This window comes from Euprymna scolopes, chromosome 26 (assembly GCF_053919585.1).
Source record: "Euprymna scolopes isolate OS-2025 chromosome 26, ASM5391958v1, whole genome shotgun sequence".
Lineage (NCBI taxonomy): Eukaryota > Metazoa > Mollusca > Cephalopoda > Sepiida > Sepiolidae > Euprymna > Euprymna scolopes.
Window position 1 is genome coordinate 50,873,593 of NC_136507.1, and position 20,468 is coordinate 50,894,060.

At 31.7% G+C, this 20,468-nt stretch overlaps 1 protein-coding gene across 1 annotated transcript in view; it reads left to right on the forward strand.

The window, feature by feature from the left end:
• The window catches only part of LOC145248031 (endoplasmic reticulum transmembrane helix translocase-like), a 110,493-nt gene that overhangs the window by 65,718 nt on the left and 24,307 nt on the right, over positions 1–20,468 (forward strand). Inside the window, exons 15-21 of the mRNA XM_080109755.1 lie at positions 2,941–3,049; positions 8,204–8,310; positions 10,033–10,125; positions 14,300–14,396; positions 15,555–15,628; positions 17,595–17,726; positions 19,295–19,412. Of these exons, the coding sequence (XP_079965881.1) occupies positions 2,941–3,049; positions 8,204–8,310; positions 10,033–10,125; positions 14,300–14,396; positions 15,555–15,628; positions 17,595–17,726; positions 19,295–19,412 (730 nt within the window). The remainder of the gene's footprint in view (positions 1–2,940; positions 3,050–8,203; positions 8,311–10,032; positions 10,126–14,299; positions 14,397–15,554; positions 15,629–17,594; positions 17,727–19,294; positions 19,413–20,468) is intronic.

Below are 20,468 nucleotides of genomic sequence, written 5' to 3' on the forward strand. Positions count from 1 at the left end.
TGGCCATACAAAACTCACACACTCCTTCATTCTAAAACAAGAACAACAACCACAATGCCCATTCTGCCAGAAAACTTGCACCATTAAACATCTTTTTGTGGAATGTAGAGCTCTAGATAAAGATAGAAAACAATACCTCAAACACAACAGCATGGAGAAACTTTTCGAAAACAACTGTCGAGAGGAAATATTATCCTTTTTAAGAGTAACAAGGATCTTTACAAAAATATAAATCATTCTCTAAATCAACCCAACTAAACCTTATGAATGAATATATGAGGATATATAAAACTTAAAAAAAAAAAAAAAAAAAAAAAAAAAGATCGTTAGATATTAAAACAAACAAAACTATTGAACTATACAGAATTGATTGATACTTGACGTCATAAAGTTCTTTGAATACATAATTTATTTTTTTTTAATCCTGAGTTTGGCATTGAATAGCCTGAAAAGGGTTGATATGCCGTTAAACCAAAACAAAACCAAACCAAACCACATTAGGTCTTAATTCAATAATTTTTTACTAGCGGGACCTGTGGAAATTCCACAGTGGACTCTTTCATATGTAATATATTGATGTTGGCATTCTTTGGATGTTTAGCCTAAATGGAGATGCCCTGATATTATTGTAGCTCTTTTGTTAAAGCTGCATTTATCTAAGCTAAAAAGGACGCCCGGCATAGCCCATTTGTAAAGTACACTTAAATATTATAGTTTAATTCTTGCAGATTTCATATACATTATTATAGTTAATGTTCTATTGATTTATATATATTTATATATATATATATATATATATATATATATATATATATATATATATACATACATAGTTGCGTTTTTCAAAAATAAAAAATATTCATATGACTTGGGCGTATCAGCTTGAATTGAAACAAAAACTTATGAAAAAAAAAATACATCTTCAAAAAAAAAAAAATATATATATATATATATATATATATATATATATTCAGCTATAATCAAAACTGAAACCAAACCTTGTGAAAAATTATTTATTACAAGAAATGGAAGTCCATAACAATTAAACGACAGTTCTCAGCTGCAAGCATAACACAAAATAACACACCAGCTATCCTATTAATATATAGATAAGGGGTGGGGGTCTGATGAATGTTAAATACTGAAGGCTCTGATTGGTTGAGCAAGATCACATGCTTAAAGAAAGCATCATTTTGAGATATTCATTCAACATTTGGGTAGGGAGGTTATGAAGAATCACAGTGACTTGAAGGCCTTTGAGAAACGAAATGGTAATTGACTTATAATTTGATACAATCAGTGAATCCAGCTGGAGATGGTTTTCAGAATGTAATTCAACTTTTTAGTGTTCATCTCTGGTCATTCAGGCCAACCACTAAATCAAGATTGTCATCTTGCGACCTTCAAAATGGATATATTCTAGAATTGGTATTATTCCTCCAGTGTCTTCAAGTATGTATGACCAGCCAAAGTAATATATCTTTCACTTCATGAGAGGAATATGACTTTTGCTGATTAAACATACTTTTCATCTTGCATGGTAGAAAATGTTTTTCATGGCAGGGTTTTCCCTAACCATGATTGATAAATACAGACCATTTAAAAAATATTTGTTTTTATTACATTTCCTACATTATTTCCCCTCAGTGTCTGGCAAAGAGAAAGAATCATAGCATATACTTCTGACACTTGTAAGTCTTGCACTGTGACGTTTTAAATATAGATAAGTTCAGCCAACACATGCTTCAATCTATGAAAACTCTTTATTCAACAATGGTCGTCTAGTCACCAAATTTTAAGTTTGGAATTTGTCAGCTCTGACATATTTCTATTCATTTTCATGACCTGAATATTTGATTAAATTCTCCTGAGTATCCTTGAAATCAAATAAGTTTCTCACTTTTATAAATACTTAAAGGAAATGTTTGTCATTTTAAGTTGCAAGTCATGACTATAATTTGAAGAAAATTTCGATTTAAAACTTTTTCAAAACAATAACTTTAAAATCCCTACATTTTGTTGCACCTGAAATCCAAGTTCAAAATTTGTCACATGTTATCCTTAATAAAGAACTTAAGCTGACTCACAAGGTTATACCCTTCAATTGTACCTAATAACCTGTTGCATCAAACAAATCATATCAACACTTAACAAAAAACATATTGCTGCCAAATAATAAACTAAGATTTACATGGTTAAATGAAAATGGCAGCCAAAATGAACAGATTCGGCAAGATAACAAGCCTCTATATCACTCTATTATAAAATTGAGAAATTACTTTATGCATAAAATATGGCAAAATTTATCAAATGTTCATAAATATTTTAATAATAATTATAGCCATCTTGTTGCATGTGCTTGTTTGTTCTGACTTTCATCTTGTCACGCATAATTTCTTGATAGACCAAACACACATTTAAAAAAACTAAAATAAAATCCTAGTCAAGTGAAGTCTGTAAACCAATTGGAAAATTACTATTCGCGAGAATCTGGTTGTATAAAGCTGTTCATATGTTGGATAATACATTTCATCCATAGGTTATTACTAGGCTTAAATGGCTTTAAAGAACACCGCGATAAGTGTTCTGTTCTTTAGCAAAATTCTGCTTGTTCTTTTAAATTCAGAAAAAGTGGATTTTTGTTTAAACTTTTTTAAGCTAGGACTGATTTCTGCATTGGCTAAATTTTTATGTATCTTTCTCTCTTCCTCTTTCGTCTTTAAATTGGAAAACTAGGGGAGGTTGTCTCTATTTTTTGCCATTGGCTGTTCACATCCCCGAGAACACTAAAAGAGCCCAAAATGGAATAGGTTGGTAGACAATGGAGTGTGGTGGAAATCATAATCATGATAGAGGCAAAATAATATTACTGAAGTAATTATTTTCTACCAAAAATCATTTACTTTTTATGTTGATTGATTTATATTTGTTTTTGTCTAGGTCGCAATGATCACTGGGGACAACCCTCTCACTGCCTGTCATGTGGCTCAGGAACTTCACATTGTTCAAAGTGAACATACCCTTATTTTGCAGCCTTCCAATTCAAAAGGTGAGCTTTTATCTTATGATCATATGTGATGCTGCATCATGAAATGATGCTTGTTCTATATATCCTATAAACTCCCTCATGCAATCAAGGCTGTGGAGCCAAAACAAATCTGTTCTTTTGATCCTATCTTTGTCTCCATCCCTCTGTTATTTCATTGCTCCCTTTCCTCCTCGCATAGAAAAATTGGGTACTTGTATAGTTTAATCAAGACATAAAAAAATGAAAATATCGAAAGAAGGTTATATTGCATGTATCTGCTATGGAACGAAGTTCTCCAAAAAAAATTTCACTTAATTTCATCAAGTAGTTTTTTTAGCAAAAAAACAATTTATTATACCGAGCAAAAGGTTCGATTTTTAGGAAGAAAAGCTAGTATTAAAGATGGGGAGGGAATGTTGGTGCTTTACATGGAGTTATCTCCACGTTGCGTGTTTAACAAATTCCATAATGACTGACTTCAAATAAGAACGTGTTTTTCCGCTGTAAAAAAAAAAAAAAAAAAAAAAAAAAACTACTGCAGAATAGAAAACGTTGATGGTATGGTTACATTGAAAGAATGGATGGGTTCTTAAGACAAATGTAGAACAGTTGATGTAGTAGGTTTAGTTGGCTGAGAAAAAGTGATAATAGCCTTGAGTGAGAGGGATAATAAATACCTGGCTAGAGATAGATTAATTTAGAAGTCAAAATTTTTAAAGCTGTCTAAATAATAAACAAACTGATAAATAAATTTTGTAAATGCTGTCTATATATTTACCTTAGTCTGTCTATCTATTCTACTTTTTCTTGCAAGCTACTGGACTGATTTGGCTAAAATGTTGTGTGGGCCTTTGATAAGGTGCAGCAAAGTATTATGGTATCCGTTTGCACAGTTAGGTATTAGTGTTTAATACAAAAATTAGCACAAATTTAACCATATTCAACTATCAATTGGGCATAAAGCACTTATTCTAAATCGATGGGCTATAACTTTTGCCCCTTTTTAACAGGCTAAAAGTCTAGTTTGTTTATAATTACTGAATTTAATTATTTTGTCATTTTTATTTGGATAAAAAATAAGTCTAAAGTGGTTCCTAATTTGAAGTGCAGTACGTGCACAAACTATATTTAGAAATGTTAGAGTGGCCATTTTGAAAAAGTGCAAATTTACAGCCTTTAGAGTAATTACTTTTCATATGAAAATTTGCCAAGTACATAAACAGGGTGTCCTTATTCGATCTGTGACAAAATGCACAAGTCGAGATTCAGTTCTGTTTAGTCGAGACAAAATTTGTTTAATCCACAGACATCTAGATCACCATCAGCAAGATAAATGCCAAATTTCAACAATATTAAAAATGTTAAATTCATATCTGTTTTAGGTGGATTAGTATTTTCTTTAATCAATCATTGATTTTGATGTCATTCAAAAATTAATTAAAATAAATTTTTTGCTTAAATTGAGTATATATTTGATTAGTATTGTAGAGGATGTGTAAGTATATTAAATATTTTCTAGGGTCAAAAAGTATAGAAAAGGTTGGTGACGCCAATATTTAGTTGGATTGATAATATAAAATTTGATATTCGATTTAAGCAAAATCAGCAACATGTAGGTATAGAATTTAGATTAATTTTCTGAGTATATGAAGCATTGCTAAAGTTCTCTGCATTACATTGACTATAATGTATGTGATGGAAAATGCAAGACAGTTACAATGCTGTGGGAGACATTTTATTTATTAATAGTTTGTTTACAAATATTGGTTATAGTCAGCTAACATATTTCCTACTTTCCGGATGTTGCCAGAAGTAATGATAAGGTAAATCCATTCCTTCACTTTTATTGTTCTTTTAGTATTTCTATTGTGAAGCAATTTATTGAAATAAAGCATAAGAAAAGAACATTATTGAAAGATATACAATAAAAATTAACAAAATTATACAGATAAAAATAACACAATTAGTCTTTATTTATACTTTTAAAAATAAGATTTTATATTAATTGAAATTTTTATAAGAAATATGTTGATGTAATTATAAAAATGTTCTTTTTTTAATTTTAAAAATAAGTTAAATTATTGAAATCAAAATAACAAAATTTCAAACATTATAAAAAACGTATTCCCAAAAATGGTTTTAAGTTTTTAAAGTGTTTTCATTAATTATTTTTAAATAAGGCACAAAGAGGTTTTCGATAATTCATGAAAGAAAAAGAAAACTAATTTCAACAATTCCTTCAAAAAAAAGAATGATCCAAAAAATGTAATTAAAAAAAAAAAAAAAAAGGACATGCACAACAGATATAATCGTGAGAGAAAAAAAGCAAAGGAACTCATTTGCCTTATCACCGCTTCCATTAGCAGCCATGCCAGAAGTTAGAAAGACTATAACTCAAATACTTATAAATAAGGTAAATTAGACGTGTTAAACCTATATTGAATACATTGTTTTTGTAGTGCACAAGGGGGGGAAAAAATGACATTTTTTGTATTTTTCTTTTTTTTTTTTTTTTTTTTTTTTTTTTTTTTTTGTTAAGGGAAATAACTTTAAGCAAATATTGACCCAGTAAATGAGAACAAAATCCCATTTTAATTCTCAACCGTGTGGTATAATACTTCCCAATCAAACTTATGTGAATTTCAGCCCTACTCTAGTCCTTAGATATATCTTGTTTCTATTCTACATTTACTAACATTTTCACTTAAAATCTTTTTTTTATTTTCATCACTGTTGATATCTATTTTATTTTTATTTTTCTTTTATTTTTCTAATCTAACATTTACATCTGGTTATTTTCAGGTGTACAGGGGGTGTAAAGTGCTATCTAGCAGGATTTTAAATGTTTTGTTTCTAGAATTTACTCAGGAACTAATCTCACACTTACAAATATTTTCTGTGTCATACGATTAAACCAGCCAATCAAACATTTACATTTTGACTTGTGTTATATTGGTAGAGAGGTTGGTTGATATCGGTTGATAAATTAAGAAATAATCATAACGGAATAAGAAATAGTTTTTTTTTTTTTTTTTTTTTTTTATCTCTTAGGAAACGCCTACGGCGAACGGTGAATTTAAATTCAAATATAAATATGAAAGCATGCACCCCCCCTTGCCTTCGGCGAGCGTGAATTTAAATTCAATAAAAAAAAAATAACAAATAAATAAATGCACTAGTGTTCGAGGCGTACACACACACCCCTCCCTCCCTCTGAAAATGCAATGTGCGAGAGAGCCCACTATCAGTAAAGCTGATGAAAAGGGAAAGGGAGAGAAAGAAAAAGTGAAATCGAAGCAGACGAATAAAGAAAGCAGTTTTTGAACTGAACGGTTTTTTTTTGTTGTTTTTTTTTAACGGTGATAAACGATAGCGTTCGTATAAAAAAAAAAAAAAATTGAGAGGCAAGAAAAAAAAAAGACAAAAAAGAAAGAGACTGGGAAGAGCAGTGAACGTTGTCAAATGGACCGGTTGTTTTGTTTACGTTTGAGCGAATAATGAATAAAAAAAAAAAAAAAAATTTGCTATGAGCCAGTGATGCTCAGGAATGCCCAAAGCGCAGCGTAAACAGATTTCTCTGAAATAAACAGGAGTTGAATTCTTTCAGCCGAGAATGGACATCATGGAAAGTTCACAGAGAAGATATTAAAGATGAAGAAGAGGGTTGCAACGAAAAAAAATATCGTCATGTCGACGGACGTCCCCATCCAAGAAGAAAACAAACAGGAAAAATCTTGCAAATGATGAACTTTGCGGAGACATTATGAAACATGAAAGTCCAACTGAATAAAGTTAAGTGACTATTATGATTTCCCCGCTCCTTGTCCTCGGCCGAACTGTCATACCATAATGGAAATGGTATATACATTTTTTCTTATATTATTTTTTTGTTTGTCACCTTGTTTTCTTTTCTTTCTTTTATGATGTTTCCTTTTTTTTTTATCATCCGACCTCACCCCAACCTATTGCGGTGTGATATTAAATTTAAGGATGTTGAATAAAATTTGTGTTTTAAGATTCTAGCGTTGTGTCATTCTTGCTTTGAGTTTGAATCGTTCGGAACAAAATGTGCTAATGAGAACCTCAGACGTGTCAGATAGGTCACAAATCGTGACCGACACTTTACTTGTCATTATTTTATTTTTATTTTTATACTTATGTTACGGACCGGTATGAAGCTGAGTCGGGGTGGATGTCCCCTGGTAAGAATCTTATGACTCTAGGTCAGCGCTTCACCCTACGTTGTCCGTGATACAATATAAAAATAAAATGTCATATCTTCTCTGTGAACTTTCCATGATGTCCATTCTCGGCCGAAAAAATTCAACTCCTGTTTATTTCAGAGAAATCTGTTTACGCTGCGCTTTGGGCATTCCTGAGCATCACCGGCTCATAGCGAATTTTTTTTTTTTTTTTTTTTTTTTTCATTATTCACTCAAATGTAAACAAAACAACCGGTCCATTTGACAACGTTCACTGCTCTCCCCAGTCTCTTTTTCTTTTTTGTCTTTTTTTTTTTTTTTCTTGCCTCTCAATTTTTTTATACGAACGCTATCGTTTATCACCGTTAAAAAAAAACACTCAGTTCAAAAACTTTCTTTATTCGTCCGCTTCGATTTTACTTTTTCTTTCTTTCCCTTTTCATCAGCTTCGCTGATAGTGGGCTCTCTCGCATATTGCATTTTCAGAGGGAGGGAGGGGTGTGTGTGTGTACGCCTCGAACACTAGTGCATTTATTTATTTATTATTTTTTTTTTTTTTTTTTTTTTATTGAATTTAAATTCACGCTCGCCGAAGGCAAGGGTGGGGGGTGCATGCTTTTATATTTATATTTGAATTTAAATTCACTGTTTGCCATAGACGTTCCCTAAGAGATAAAAAAAAAAAAACTATTTCTTATTCAGTTATGATTATTTCTTAATTTATCAACCGATATCAACCAGTCTCTCTACCAATATAACACTTGTCAGTCATACATAGTAACTTTTTGCTTTTGTCAAATCATATCTACATTTAATTTCAAAAGCATTTCTGACTATGAGAGATGATTTTGTATGCTGTCAGCAGTTGTTGGTTTTTTTTGTTTTTTTTTGCACTCATTTTTAATTAAAAGATATCAACTTTTGACTTTATATGCCTAAAACTGAGCTCTTGGTATCATGTTTTATTCTTCAGCCCCCAATTGGCATTGGGAATCGATCGATGACAGCATAATTGAAAGTCTTGGTGAAAATAATTTAAGAAATTTAATGTCGAAATATGATCTATGCATCACAGGGCAGGTTAGTCTAATTTTTTTAATTTTACATTGAAAAAAAACATCCCTCATATTTCAGCATGCCATATCTTATGAATCATAAACTATACCAATTAGGGACTCCACCAACCCATTCACATATCATACTACGGATACAATTCCATTCTCCACCATTACTTTTTAATGTATATGGGCCTCTATTAAGAGACATAATCCAAACATCAAAATGGTACAGAAACCTCAAAAAACAAGTGCCAGCAGAACAATCTCAATCATAAAACTGGCCAAACATTTTGGCAAGACTGTCTTACAAATGACAGAATCAGAAAACTATTCTGCAACAGAAATCACTCAAGAGTTGGCAAAAATACACCAAGAACTTCCATTGTAAAAATTGGGAGAATGGGCCAACAAATAGTAAACCAAATATTTGCTGGGACAATTCATCCAGGACTATGTAGGGTAAATTTTCACTTGGTTTCCACCTTAATATTTTCCTTTAAAATGACTACTTTTATAGGTTTTTGGGTTTGCTGAAAACGAATATATGCACTTAAATTTTTCAAAAATAAGTAGTTTTACGGATATTAAGCAATGTAATTCCTTATGTTAAAAGTGATGGCCTTTGTAAGCGCACGCATATTTTTGGCGTGAATGCTTTTAAGATGATGAGTAATCTCAGTAATGACAAGTGTAGATTCTGCTACACAGAAGTATGAAGCTGTGAGCCACCTAACAACCAACTGTAAGGTTCTGCTGGAGATAGCTACAATGCAATCTAACACAATGGAGTGTGTGAATATCTACACTGGACAATTTGTAAAATATTGAATGCAGCAGTAAGTCCTGGGAACATATACAAGGTAGAACAGTTGGAAATAACTTGTACACCATCCATTATGACTATACAATTCCTACAATTATGTACCTAAAAGAAAGAGAGCTATTAAGTCTGACAAAGTGATATGGGACAAGGAGAAAGAAGCAACCTTAGAAGTTATTGTCCCCAATGATGCTGGGTCAAACAGAGCTGAGATGGAAAGGATGACGAAACACTAAATTTTAGTAATTATAGGAGCAACAGGACTCGTGAAAAAGAATTTCAAAAACTATCTGGCAAATATACCCAGTGAACAAAGTAACAAGAGTGTCAAACGATTGCACTTAAAGGGATGGTTACAATCTTAAAGAGATTTCTCGGTCGGAACATATGAGATAGCAGGTGAATGTTTGGCATCTAGTAAGATGCCCATCCCGAGCTTGAACAAAATAAGAAAATTGAAAAAAGAAAGTTATTTTTAAGACAAACTAATACATTTTTTCTTTTCATCATCATCAGAATTATCCAATTTTAATGAAGTAGCACTAACTTTAGTGGAAGATATGTTTAATGACCATTAAATTTTTAATGCATTAATTTAATATTTATATAGTTTGAATAAATTGTAAACAATTATTTTTTCCAAATAGCCTTGTCAAATTTTCTGTTTTAAACATAACGTTTATTCTGTTAACTGATTGAAATGCAATTTCACTCTAACATTTGTCATTCTATTAAATTTGCGACGTTTGCATGAAATACAATTTAAAAAAATTTAAAAAATTGAAATGAACATACAAATTTTCTGTTATTTCACATTCATTTTTGTCATTTTTTTTAAAGAAATAGCAAAATTGCAAGTTTTAAGTTTTTTTTTTGTTTTTTTTGTCTTTATATTTTGAACCAAATTGTCATTTGAAATTTCAGGGTATTTCATATTTGCAAACAACAAATCTTAATTTGATGAAAGTTCTTCTTCCAAATGTTACTGTCTTTGCACGTGTTGCTCCGAAACAAAAGGTAAAACTATTATTTTTTCATATATGTGTGTTTAATGATGAAAAATGAGATTACAAAATAGCATCGAATGTATCCTGAACACTTTGTATATATGAAATAGTAAAATTATATATATTAGTAATGGGATGATTTCAAAATTTTTCCTATTCTTTTTAAATTTCTAAGTAGATTTGTTTTTTTTGTTCAGAATTACTTTAAAGCCGTCCATATATTTTCAACAGTATTAAAAAAAATAGACTGAGTGGAACGTATACTACACAAATAGATCTTAGTAAATATTTTTTCTCAAATTGATTGAAGTATTGAAGTTGAATTAGTTCATCTTTAATTGACAAAATGCAATTTGAAAATCATTGATGATTGATATGCAAAATAAGTTTATTTAAGAATAGATTAGTTTACAAAGTCACCTACTCATTTCAAGACAGAGCTTCTAAAGTAGTTGCTATTTAGAAAACTATTCTAACCTGAAAAGCACAGGGCAGGTGTGCATAGTTTGTACCTTAATTATGATTTGATCAGTTATGCTACTGTCAATATAAAATATGTAGTAGATTTTGTTTTAATGTAAAAAGTTACAGATAATATCATTACAAATAATAATAATGGGAAATTTATAGATTAATGTCCTCAGTTAAAACACCAAAAAAAGGAGATTCTATTGTTTTAGCTGAGTATGTGTGAACACCTTGAAAACTTGGCAAAAAAATGACAATCATTATAGAATTTAGAGTAGGAGAGGAGTTTCATATATAAATTTAACCCAAAATGACTATCAATTCCAAGCTATTCTAACATTTTATGATTTTCATTAATTATTTTTACCACTAATTCTATGCCTGACTGGGAAGGTCGTAAAACTGTAATCTCTCAAAAAAAGTATAATCCCTCACAACACAAAATTTATCTCCCAGAGAAAAATAACACTTTTGTTTATTAGTTTTTTTTTTTACACAGTGATCACCACTTATCAAGGCCCGGAAGCCACTCAGGGATAAGGGTTATTGCAAGTACATCACGTTATTGAGGAGATTTTATGAAGTGTTTAATTAGGGGGGGCGGTTCATTAGGAATTTGTTAACATTAGACTTGAAGACATCCAAGTTGTAGTCCGGAGGGAAGCAGGCAGACGGAACAGAGTTCCACAGGCGTGCAGTTCTAAGAAAGAAGCTTTGCTCATGAAATCCGCGTTTTGATTTAGGCACAGATATAGAGTGGGGGAAATTTTTCACAGTGGATTCAGCTAGACGGGTGATTTTCGTGAAAGTTTGGCGAGGGGGGACCAGGGATTGGAGTTCAGACGAGCACCTGCCATGAAAATAACGATAAAACAAGGATAGGCTCGCAACGTCTCTTCTGTGGGAGAGGGGTTGCAGGGTAGAGAAAAGGGCATCCCCCACTAAACCACGAAGTCTATTTTGTACTCTGTCAAGGCATGATAGGCTGTTTTTGGCAGCTCCTGCCCAGATATGGCAACAGTATTCCATCCTTGGCCGTACTTGGCTTTTATATAGATAGAGAATTGAATCAGTAGTGAGATATCTTCTGGAGCGGTAGAAGGATCCCACCATCTTTCCTGCGACCTTGGCAACAGACTTGATGTACGTGTTCCATTTCAGATCAAGAGTGAAGGTCAACCCCAGAAGCTTGTCAAAACGCGGGGCCTCACCCAGACGAGAGCCATCCATCACAATTGATGCCAGCTGGGGATCAGAGCGTTGATGATGTAAGGATAGGAGTTTGGTTTTAGATGCATTAAAGGTAACTAGCCACATCTTCCCCCACTGAACCACGCGCTCGAGATCAGAGGAGAGAGAATCCGAGAGAACTTCGTCATTTACAGCCTTTGATGTGTTGCCGTAGATGGTCGTGTCATCAGCATAGATGTCAACGAATGATTTAAGTATGTGTTTAGGGAGGTCATTGATGTAGATCAGGAAGAGAGTTGGGCCGAGGATTGACCCCTGAGGGACTCCAGCATTTATATTGCAGGCCTCCGATTTTTGTCCATCTACCACTACTCTTATGAGCCTATCGGAGAGAAATGATTTAATGATTGAGAAAACATTTCCAGTTATACCGTAGCTGGAAATCTTGTGAAGTAGACCCTTATGCCATACTTTGTCAAAGGCCTTTGATATGTCAAGAGCAATTGCCCTAGAAAGGAAGCCTTTGTCAAGAGATTCACTAATCCTGTGGGATATAACCGTCAGCACATCTGAGGTAGATCTTGCAGAGCGGAAACCATATTGTGTGTCACTAAGAAGGTTGTTTCTGCTGAGGTGGTTGACTATTTCTCTATTTAATATTGATTCCAGTAACTTACTCATAACACAGAGAAGACTTATTGGTCTGTATTGAGAGGGAGATGACTTATCACCTGAATTCTTAAATACAGGGCAAACTGATGAGGTCTTCCAGGGGGTCGGAAAGCACTTCTCCTTAAGGCAGCGCTTAAATAGTTTCGTAAGTATGGGAGCAAGTTCTGGTTGAAGCTTTTTTAACACTATAATTGGGATGCCATCAGGGCCAGTTGCTTTACTGGAATCTAGGTTTTTTATTAGCTTGGCGACCTCATGCACGGATATTTGTATATTACCTAGCTTGTTCTGTGTTATAGGAGGAAATATGGGGAGTTGATGGCCTTCGTCGCATAGGGCAGAATTAGCTGCAAAGTTCTTTGCAAATAGTTTGGCCTTGTCTGACGCTGACGAGATAACCTCTGGTCCATTGATAATGGTTGGGATAGAACGCACACTTCTGTTCAGGATCCTATTTGTTATTTGCCAAAACTGGTGGGAACCAAGCCGCTGATCAGCTACCTTGGATTTAACAGACTGGGCATATAGCTCTCTTGCATTTTTTATTACTCTTTTGCAGTGGTTGCTGGCAGTCCTGAAAGCAGCTTTAGTCTCAGTGCATCTATTACGTTGGTAGTTATAGAAAAAGTGATTTCTGTGCGCGATAGCAGCAGCACATTCTGGGGAGAACCATGGCTGGCTGTTAGGTTTTTGTTGGAATTTTTTTGATGGTATGAATTGGTCTATGCCTACAATTAACCATTCGGTCAGATCTGATACTATAGAGGACACTTCCTTTTTAAACATGGAGTGCAGAGGTAAATCAGATATGAATGTACGGAAGCTATCCCAGTCAGCCATAGAGTATAGTTTATGATTTTATTACCTTTTCAAACAAGGTTTTATATTTTAAAAAATTTGCTTTACAATCGGTATACAGACAAGGGAGAGGAGGGGGGGCGGGTCTCATTACAGAACAAAAACTATGGATCGCTTTGACTGCCTTTTGTTGAGGAAATTAAGTTTTGATAAGTAATATAGACATGGAAAATCAAGATTAAAGAACTGACGCCAAAGGTTTTTCTGGTATACATGCGTAAAAATTCACGAATTCGTTTCTTAATACTTCAGCTTTTGAAAAAAAATGTTTTTTTTCATTTTGGTGACTTCTGGTAAGATTTACCAACCAACTGTATAAAAAGAAATCAGACTAAAGCCCAACAGTAAAAAATAAATGAATTAAAGATTAAAATCATTCCTTATATTTTACTTTAAATTTATTTGACAGTATTTTTTTTTTCTTGACAAAAATATTTTAATCTTTCAACTGTGTAGAATCTTTTAAATTAGGTGCATTTTTACATCATATTTGATGTTATGATCTATAGGTTTTATTTTTATTGATGGGTTGAACAAATATTTATGATTAGTACTATTAATGGAAAATTAAGTTTTAAAAATATTACAAGAATCATTTTTGGAATTGGAAATTAGGCTACAATTTTTCTAATACTGGTTCTAATACTCCAAAAAGTTCTGATTTTTTTCCGATTAATCATCGTAATACTAATATGTATATACTGTCTTTTGATGGCTGTTATCATATCACAAACTTGTTAATTTAAAATAATACACATTTCATTCATAACTTTGTAAACAAGTCTTTCTCATTTATTCATAGATATATGGAATATGGAAATTGCTTTCTTTTAAATGTAACTAAAGAAAGAAAAAAAATCAATTTGTTTTTCATTTGCAATTTAGAACTAGATCGCAACCAACTCTTTAAAGAAAGAAACATTTAAACACAAATACTTTTAAGTACAATCTAAGTATTTAATCACTTTGCTATTAATTTTATTTTTTCTTACTAGGAGTTTGTTATAACATTATTCAAGGAACTTGGTTTTGTATCTTTAATGTGTGGAGATGGCACTAATGATGTCGGTGCTTTAAAACATGCAGATGTCGGTGAGTAAGCAAAATATTTTACTTTAATTTTTTATTAAAGAAAAAGTGAAATAGAAATTTTTATAATTGGACTTGCTCGATAGGAAAGTTTTATGTATGGTGCATTTATATTTTATGCATGTATATTTTATGCATGTATATGATATGTGTAAGGGTAGTGAGGAAGGGTGGATTTCTGTTAGTGATAATGACACATTTACAAGAACACCCTGATAGCTTCGATCTTGTAAAAAATTAATTTTTACTGGTCAATTTTATGTTTTATTCTGTCTGATTTCTTTTGGAACAAGTTAATATTTAGTTGATCTTGAAACCCCATATAGATGTACTAACATCAAAACTGGTTAATTTTGCATATGCTATCCTAATGTTCAAATATAGCCTATATATCAAAATGTTGATTCCCCCCCCCTTCTCTGAATTCAGCAATTATACAAAAATATATGAACGTCTGAACATTTTTCTTACATGTTTTCCATTTAATGCCAACATTACATTCTACAGCATGTGTTACAAAAATATTTCTACGATAAGAAAACATAAATATTATATTTATATATTATATATATACTTATTTATCAGTGAAAGATATTGGTGCACACCAAAAAATTACTGAAAATAAACGAGTAGAATTTTAATAAAAAATGAAATAAATTTATTATTCAATCCACAAACTCTTAACTACAAGCCAATATACCATCTTTCTTTTAGAAAAAGGGAGATGATCTTTGATGAGACATGAATGTTGTTCAGATAAATAAAATTTATTATTTAGAGTGTGCAGCATTCTAAATAATAAATTTCATTTTTTATTAAAATACTTATTTTCAGTAATTTTTGGTGTACACCAGTATCTTTAACTGATAAGTATGTATACATATATGTATACATAATTTTTCCTGTTATTTTATTTTGAACTGTCATATTTCACTTCAGTTTCATTATAAGTAAACATCTTTTAATTTTTTTTTATGAAATTGACATCTTTCTTGAATCCTGTTGGCCAGAAGAAAGGAATCCCATATGGCCATACACAGACTAAATTTGTTACTAACTAATTAAAAATAAGTTGGGTTTTTTCTCTAATCTTGATATGATCCTCTACACTAAATTGGAGTTTTCATTTCTTTTTAATTTATTTTTTACTGTAAAATTCAGGAGTTGCTTTGGTTGCAAATGCCCCAGAAAAGATAATTGAAAAACCTGAAAAGAAAAAAACAAAGAAAACGGAAGTAAGTTATTTCTTTTTTATTATTAACATCTAGAAAATCTATAGTCTTTTGGCCTTTTCAGTTTTGTCGTTTCGTTTATTTTTACTTCTTGCTTAATTCACTCCATTTATTTATCTTTAACTTTTTTTTTTCACTAAATTGCATCTGCTGACATCCATGCATCTCTAGAATCCATCTTACTTTTCACTTTTTTCTTGCCTACCATATTTCCCAACCCTATCAACTATTCATTTTCTCTACCCCAACTCCTGCCTTTGAGGAGGTCTACATGGTAGTTTAACAGTCCATTGTATGATGCCACTCAGCATTATTCTTTACTTGTGCTAGACCAACAATCAGTGAGAGATTTCATCTGATCAATCAAAAATTGGAACTGTGATCATGAGATCTGGACGAGAAGATAAAAAGGCCGACAAGGTTCATTGCGATGAAATTTGCATGCACTTTATTGTTGGTCAATTTAATTTGATCTGTTGAGCTGCAGATCTATATCAGATTTTTTTTTTTTTTTTTTTTTTTTTTTTTTGTCAGTCCTCATCATATTTGGTGACTTCCAACAAAACTAAAAACCAATCAACATGTTCAGCATGTACAACAGACATAATGTCTGTTTTACATGCTGAACATGTTGATTTGTTTTTAGTTTTGTTTGGAAGTCAATTTCTATCTTTGTCAAGTTTTTATTTATCCCTCTGAAGTTCATCCTTATCAATCCTCTCATGTTTTCCTTGACCATCCCTTACCAACTGAGCCTGCTACTGTTTTACATTTACTAACCCCAGAACTCTCATCCATTTTTTTTTTTTTTTTTTTTTTCAACATAATCAAACCAACAGTCGTCTGTTCTGTACAGGTTCTCATTCTTTTCAGATTTAATCTTCCTTTGAGATCATCAGATCTAAGTTTGTCTTTTAAGACTCGCATTACACATCCATCATATCATTCTCAAATCATTTCTATCCATTCAGTGCATGTTCTCAACTCACTCGTCAGGTTTCACTTCTATACATTCTCACACTACATTCACATGCCTCAAAGCCTCTTTTATTGGTTGAGAGTGGTAATCCTCTGCTGGTTAGTCGTAGAAGTTCCCTGAACTTGCTCCATCTGCTCCTACCACTTGCAAACACACTACAAAGATAACAAAACTTCTGAACAGGCTTAAGCCTTGTTATGCACAACTGACCTTTTGAACTGATATGCAATTACATAGGTCTCATACACACGCATACAATTACTCAATTGTGTACCGATTATCTGCCCTTGTCACGATTCCTAACAGGCGGCGTTCTCTTTCCTGTTCCGTTCTTTCTACGTATCTTTCTTATTCCCCATCTAGCCGTCGATGTAGACACATGCTTTTTGCACACGCCTTGACAGAGCATTTACTGTTTACAAGGTAAGAATGAATACACGTTTCCCTTAACTCTTGTATATACTATGAACATTCAATGCATATTTTAATGAACTCTGTATTATTCAATACTTATCTGTGGAAATAAATATTCCTTGCATATATGCCTTATCGTGCTTCCTTTCAATGTTCTTCTTTAAATGTACTCTGTAAACTTGCTCCTTATTGTTGATTGTTTTTGAAACATGCAAAACTCATATCCCCAACAAATGATGTCCCATTGATGTTCAAACACCCCCTTTAAACACGGTCTACAATCCAAATAAACTTTCTCTACATTAGAATTCTTGTAAAACAATTTGCTTTGGTAGTTAAACACAAGATTGGTGTTTTAATATAAGGAAAATCCAACTCCCAAAAGAGGGCAAACTGGATTGGTACAAAAAATAAAAATTGTCTCCATCTAGAATATTTTCTTAACAACCAAGGATAGAAAAGATAGTGTAGCAATAGGATAGATACTACACTTTGCTTGTAGCCAAAAAGTCAAGGATTCAAGGATATTTTTGGATTGGAATGCAAAGCTGAGCTTTTATTTTTTTTTCTCTTCAGGTCTCCAACACCAATGAAAATACTTCTTCCTCTGTAGACAAATCCAACGTTGGACCGATGAGGGGTAAAATGACTAGTAAAGCAGCCAAGCAACGTGCAATAAACAGAGGAGATAACCTAGCCTCAACTGAAGTAAGTTTTGTCTGAATTTATTGGATGAGCAGTAATTGTTTTTCTTCGTTACATCTAAAACTTCCATTGTGTCACAGGCAGATATTAAATAATTCTTCCACTGTTTTTCTACACTTCTTGAAGTGGATCTCATAACTGAACATTCAATCATTTGATTTTTAAACTTGTATTTCACGTGTTCTTCATTCAATCTCCATTTTTTTTTTTTTTTTTTTTTTTTTTTTTTTTTTTTTTTTTTTTTTTTTTAGCAATAAATTTTCTTTCACTTCATGTTGTGTTGCAATTTTTTTACCAGGCCAATTACTTTCACATCACTAAAAAGCTTTCTGTCCTTTTTCTTTACCAACAAAATTTGAGTCTTTGCTGTGCCAGATTTATGCATTTCCCTTTTTTTAAAACAATATTTACAACTAATATGTTCATGGTAAGACCACATTCTAAAATTCTTTCTCTTTTTGCATTCCTATCAACATAAACACTAAAAAATGCAAGTCTTTCCAACATGACCACTGAAATCTTCCACCTCAACAAATACTGCCTTCTCACCAATCTTAGTTACTGTTATAAGCCTGTCATAAAACTTGACTTTCATACTTTCACTCAAATGAAATTGTGGTACATAAAGATATAAAATTTTCGTCAACTTAAACAGTATAACTCAGTTACTTACACAATCAACTTCAATCACTTTATCTACCAATTTCCCTGCAATAAATATGCGAACACAATTTGTTCCCATTTTATTTCTAATCTAAAACAACTTGTATCTTTCATACTTTGTGACAGATTTTTCTTTCCATCGATTTTCTTGGGCACACAATACATCTCAAGAAGCTCAACAATCTTTCCCAACCTTTCATAACCGCACAAAATGAAATTCGACCAATTTTCTTGCACCGTTATTTAATTAATCGATGCAAAATTCTTGCACCGATATTTAATTAAACGATGCAAAATTTTCAGAAGCTGAATGCCCTTCTTGGCACCAACTAAGTTATAGATATTGATAAAAATACTAATGTCCACCACCCAAGTGATTACCAATCAAGACTTAAGAGTGCTTCACCATGTTTTTGGGGTTTTAAATCTTTTTTTCCATAAGAAATAAAATTATCCATTGGTTTTGTGCTCAGTCACTCACTAGAATCAAATTAGGAATATACCAAAGGAGATACACAGCCAGTATACTCACATCATGTACAGTTTTGAGTTGTTGCTAATTTCAGAATTTTAATAAATATTTAGTAACATGAGCTAGTGATCAAGCCTTCTATTTTTTTTATTGTGTCAGTATTTAAAGATTACATTGGGACAAATGTCTGAAGAAAGATTGGGTGTATAGTACAAGATTTAAAAAAAAAATTTTTTTTCTTTTTTTTATAGGCTTGTCGAAATGTAGATAAATATCAACATTAAAGACAATAGCTCAAATATTTATTTTTTCCTGATCCAAAAAAGAAATCTATCAGTAGTGTCTGTTATTTATATAACCAAATGAAATTATTTTTGTTTTAAATATTTAAATTTCTTTATTCTAATTTATATTTGTAATTTTTTATTTTTTGCAGAAAAAAATAGCTAATCTTATGAAAAGAATGGAAGAGGAGGAGAAAGCTCAAATAGTTCGACTTGGAGATGCTAGTATAGCGGCACCTTTTAGCTCTAAAGTATCTTCTGCTTTGTCAGGTAAAAACTTGTGATTTGTTTGGGTTTTTTTTTTTTTGTTATATATCAGTTTGTAACAAAAGTTTTGACAATTCCTTTGATTTTTTTAAGTTAAAAAAAAAACACTTAATAATACAGTCATTATTCTTCTCTCTGCCATCTTCCCATTTGTCAAGTGTTTTAATTCAATATTCATAAAATGTGTTAGGTTTTGAACCTAAAAAGTTAGCCAATTCCTTTTGAGTTCAGCTCAAATGACTTTCAAACTTTTAAAGAGATAATCCATTGGGGCAATATCTAGAGAAGATGGTTATTAATGTGTAGTTTCCGTGTATTTTTGTTACAACCTGATTTATCATTTAGCTTTTACAATGTTGAGCTTAAATTTGATTTGGTGATGCTTTCTAATAATTTTGCCACCATATTAAAAAAGAAAATTTTCTCTTTAAATAGGTCAAACTTGAAAAATAATGTTTTGAATTGCTGTAGTGTCATACAAGTACAAGTAAGATTGTGGCATATATAAGTTATAAAGCCATAATTACTTGTTATTGAAATTCTAAAAGTATGACTTGGAGTATCCACCTCTAAAAATATTGTATTTAAAGAATTTTTTTAAAAACCAAAATGCTTTTTATGATGCTATTAGAAATGAGCTGTTTTGTCTTTTTTATACAGAATGTCACAATATTTGTGAGTTTATTAAATGCAGAAATATTGTAACAAAAAGTTGGAAATGGATTGTTTGGATAAAGCATGGCTGAAAACAACTGAAAATCATGGAAAACTATAATAAAAAGTTGATTTATTTGAAATGCAGTTGGTTAAAGAATTTGTTAGAAACGAGTTTTTACCTTGAGATTTGTTTTGTATGATGTCAGACAATAGATAATTATAAACTGGTAATTTAATAGTTGTGCAAAGTGTCTTGGTTAAATTATTCTATTGGAAATAGTAACAAAGGAAAAATGATGTAGGATTAGCAAACATCTAATATAATATATATATATATATGGCAAAATATGTGTGGACATTTTATGTATGTCCAGTAAAGGCTTTTTTCGCCAGACTTGGAGG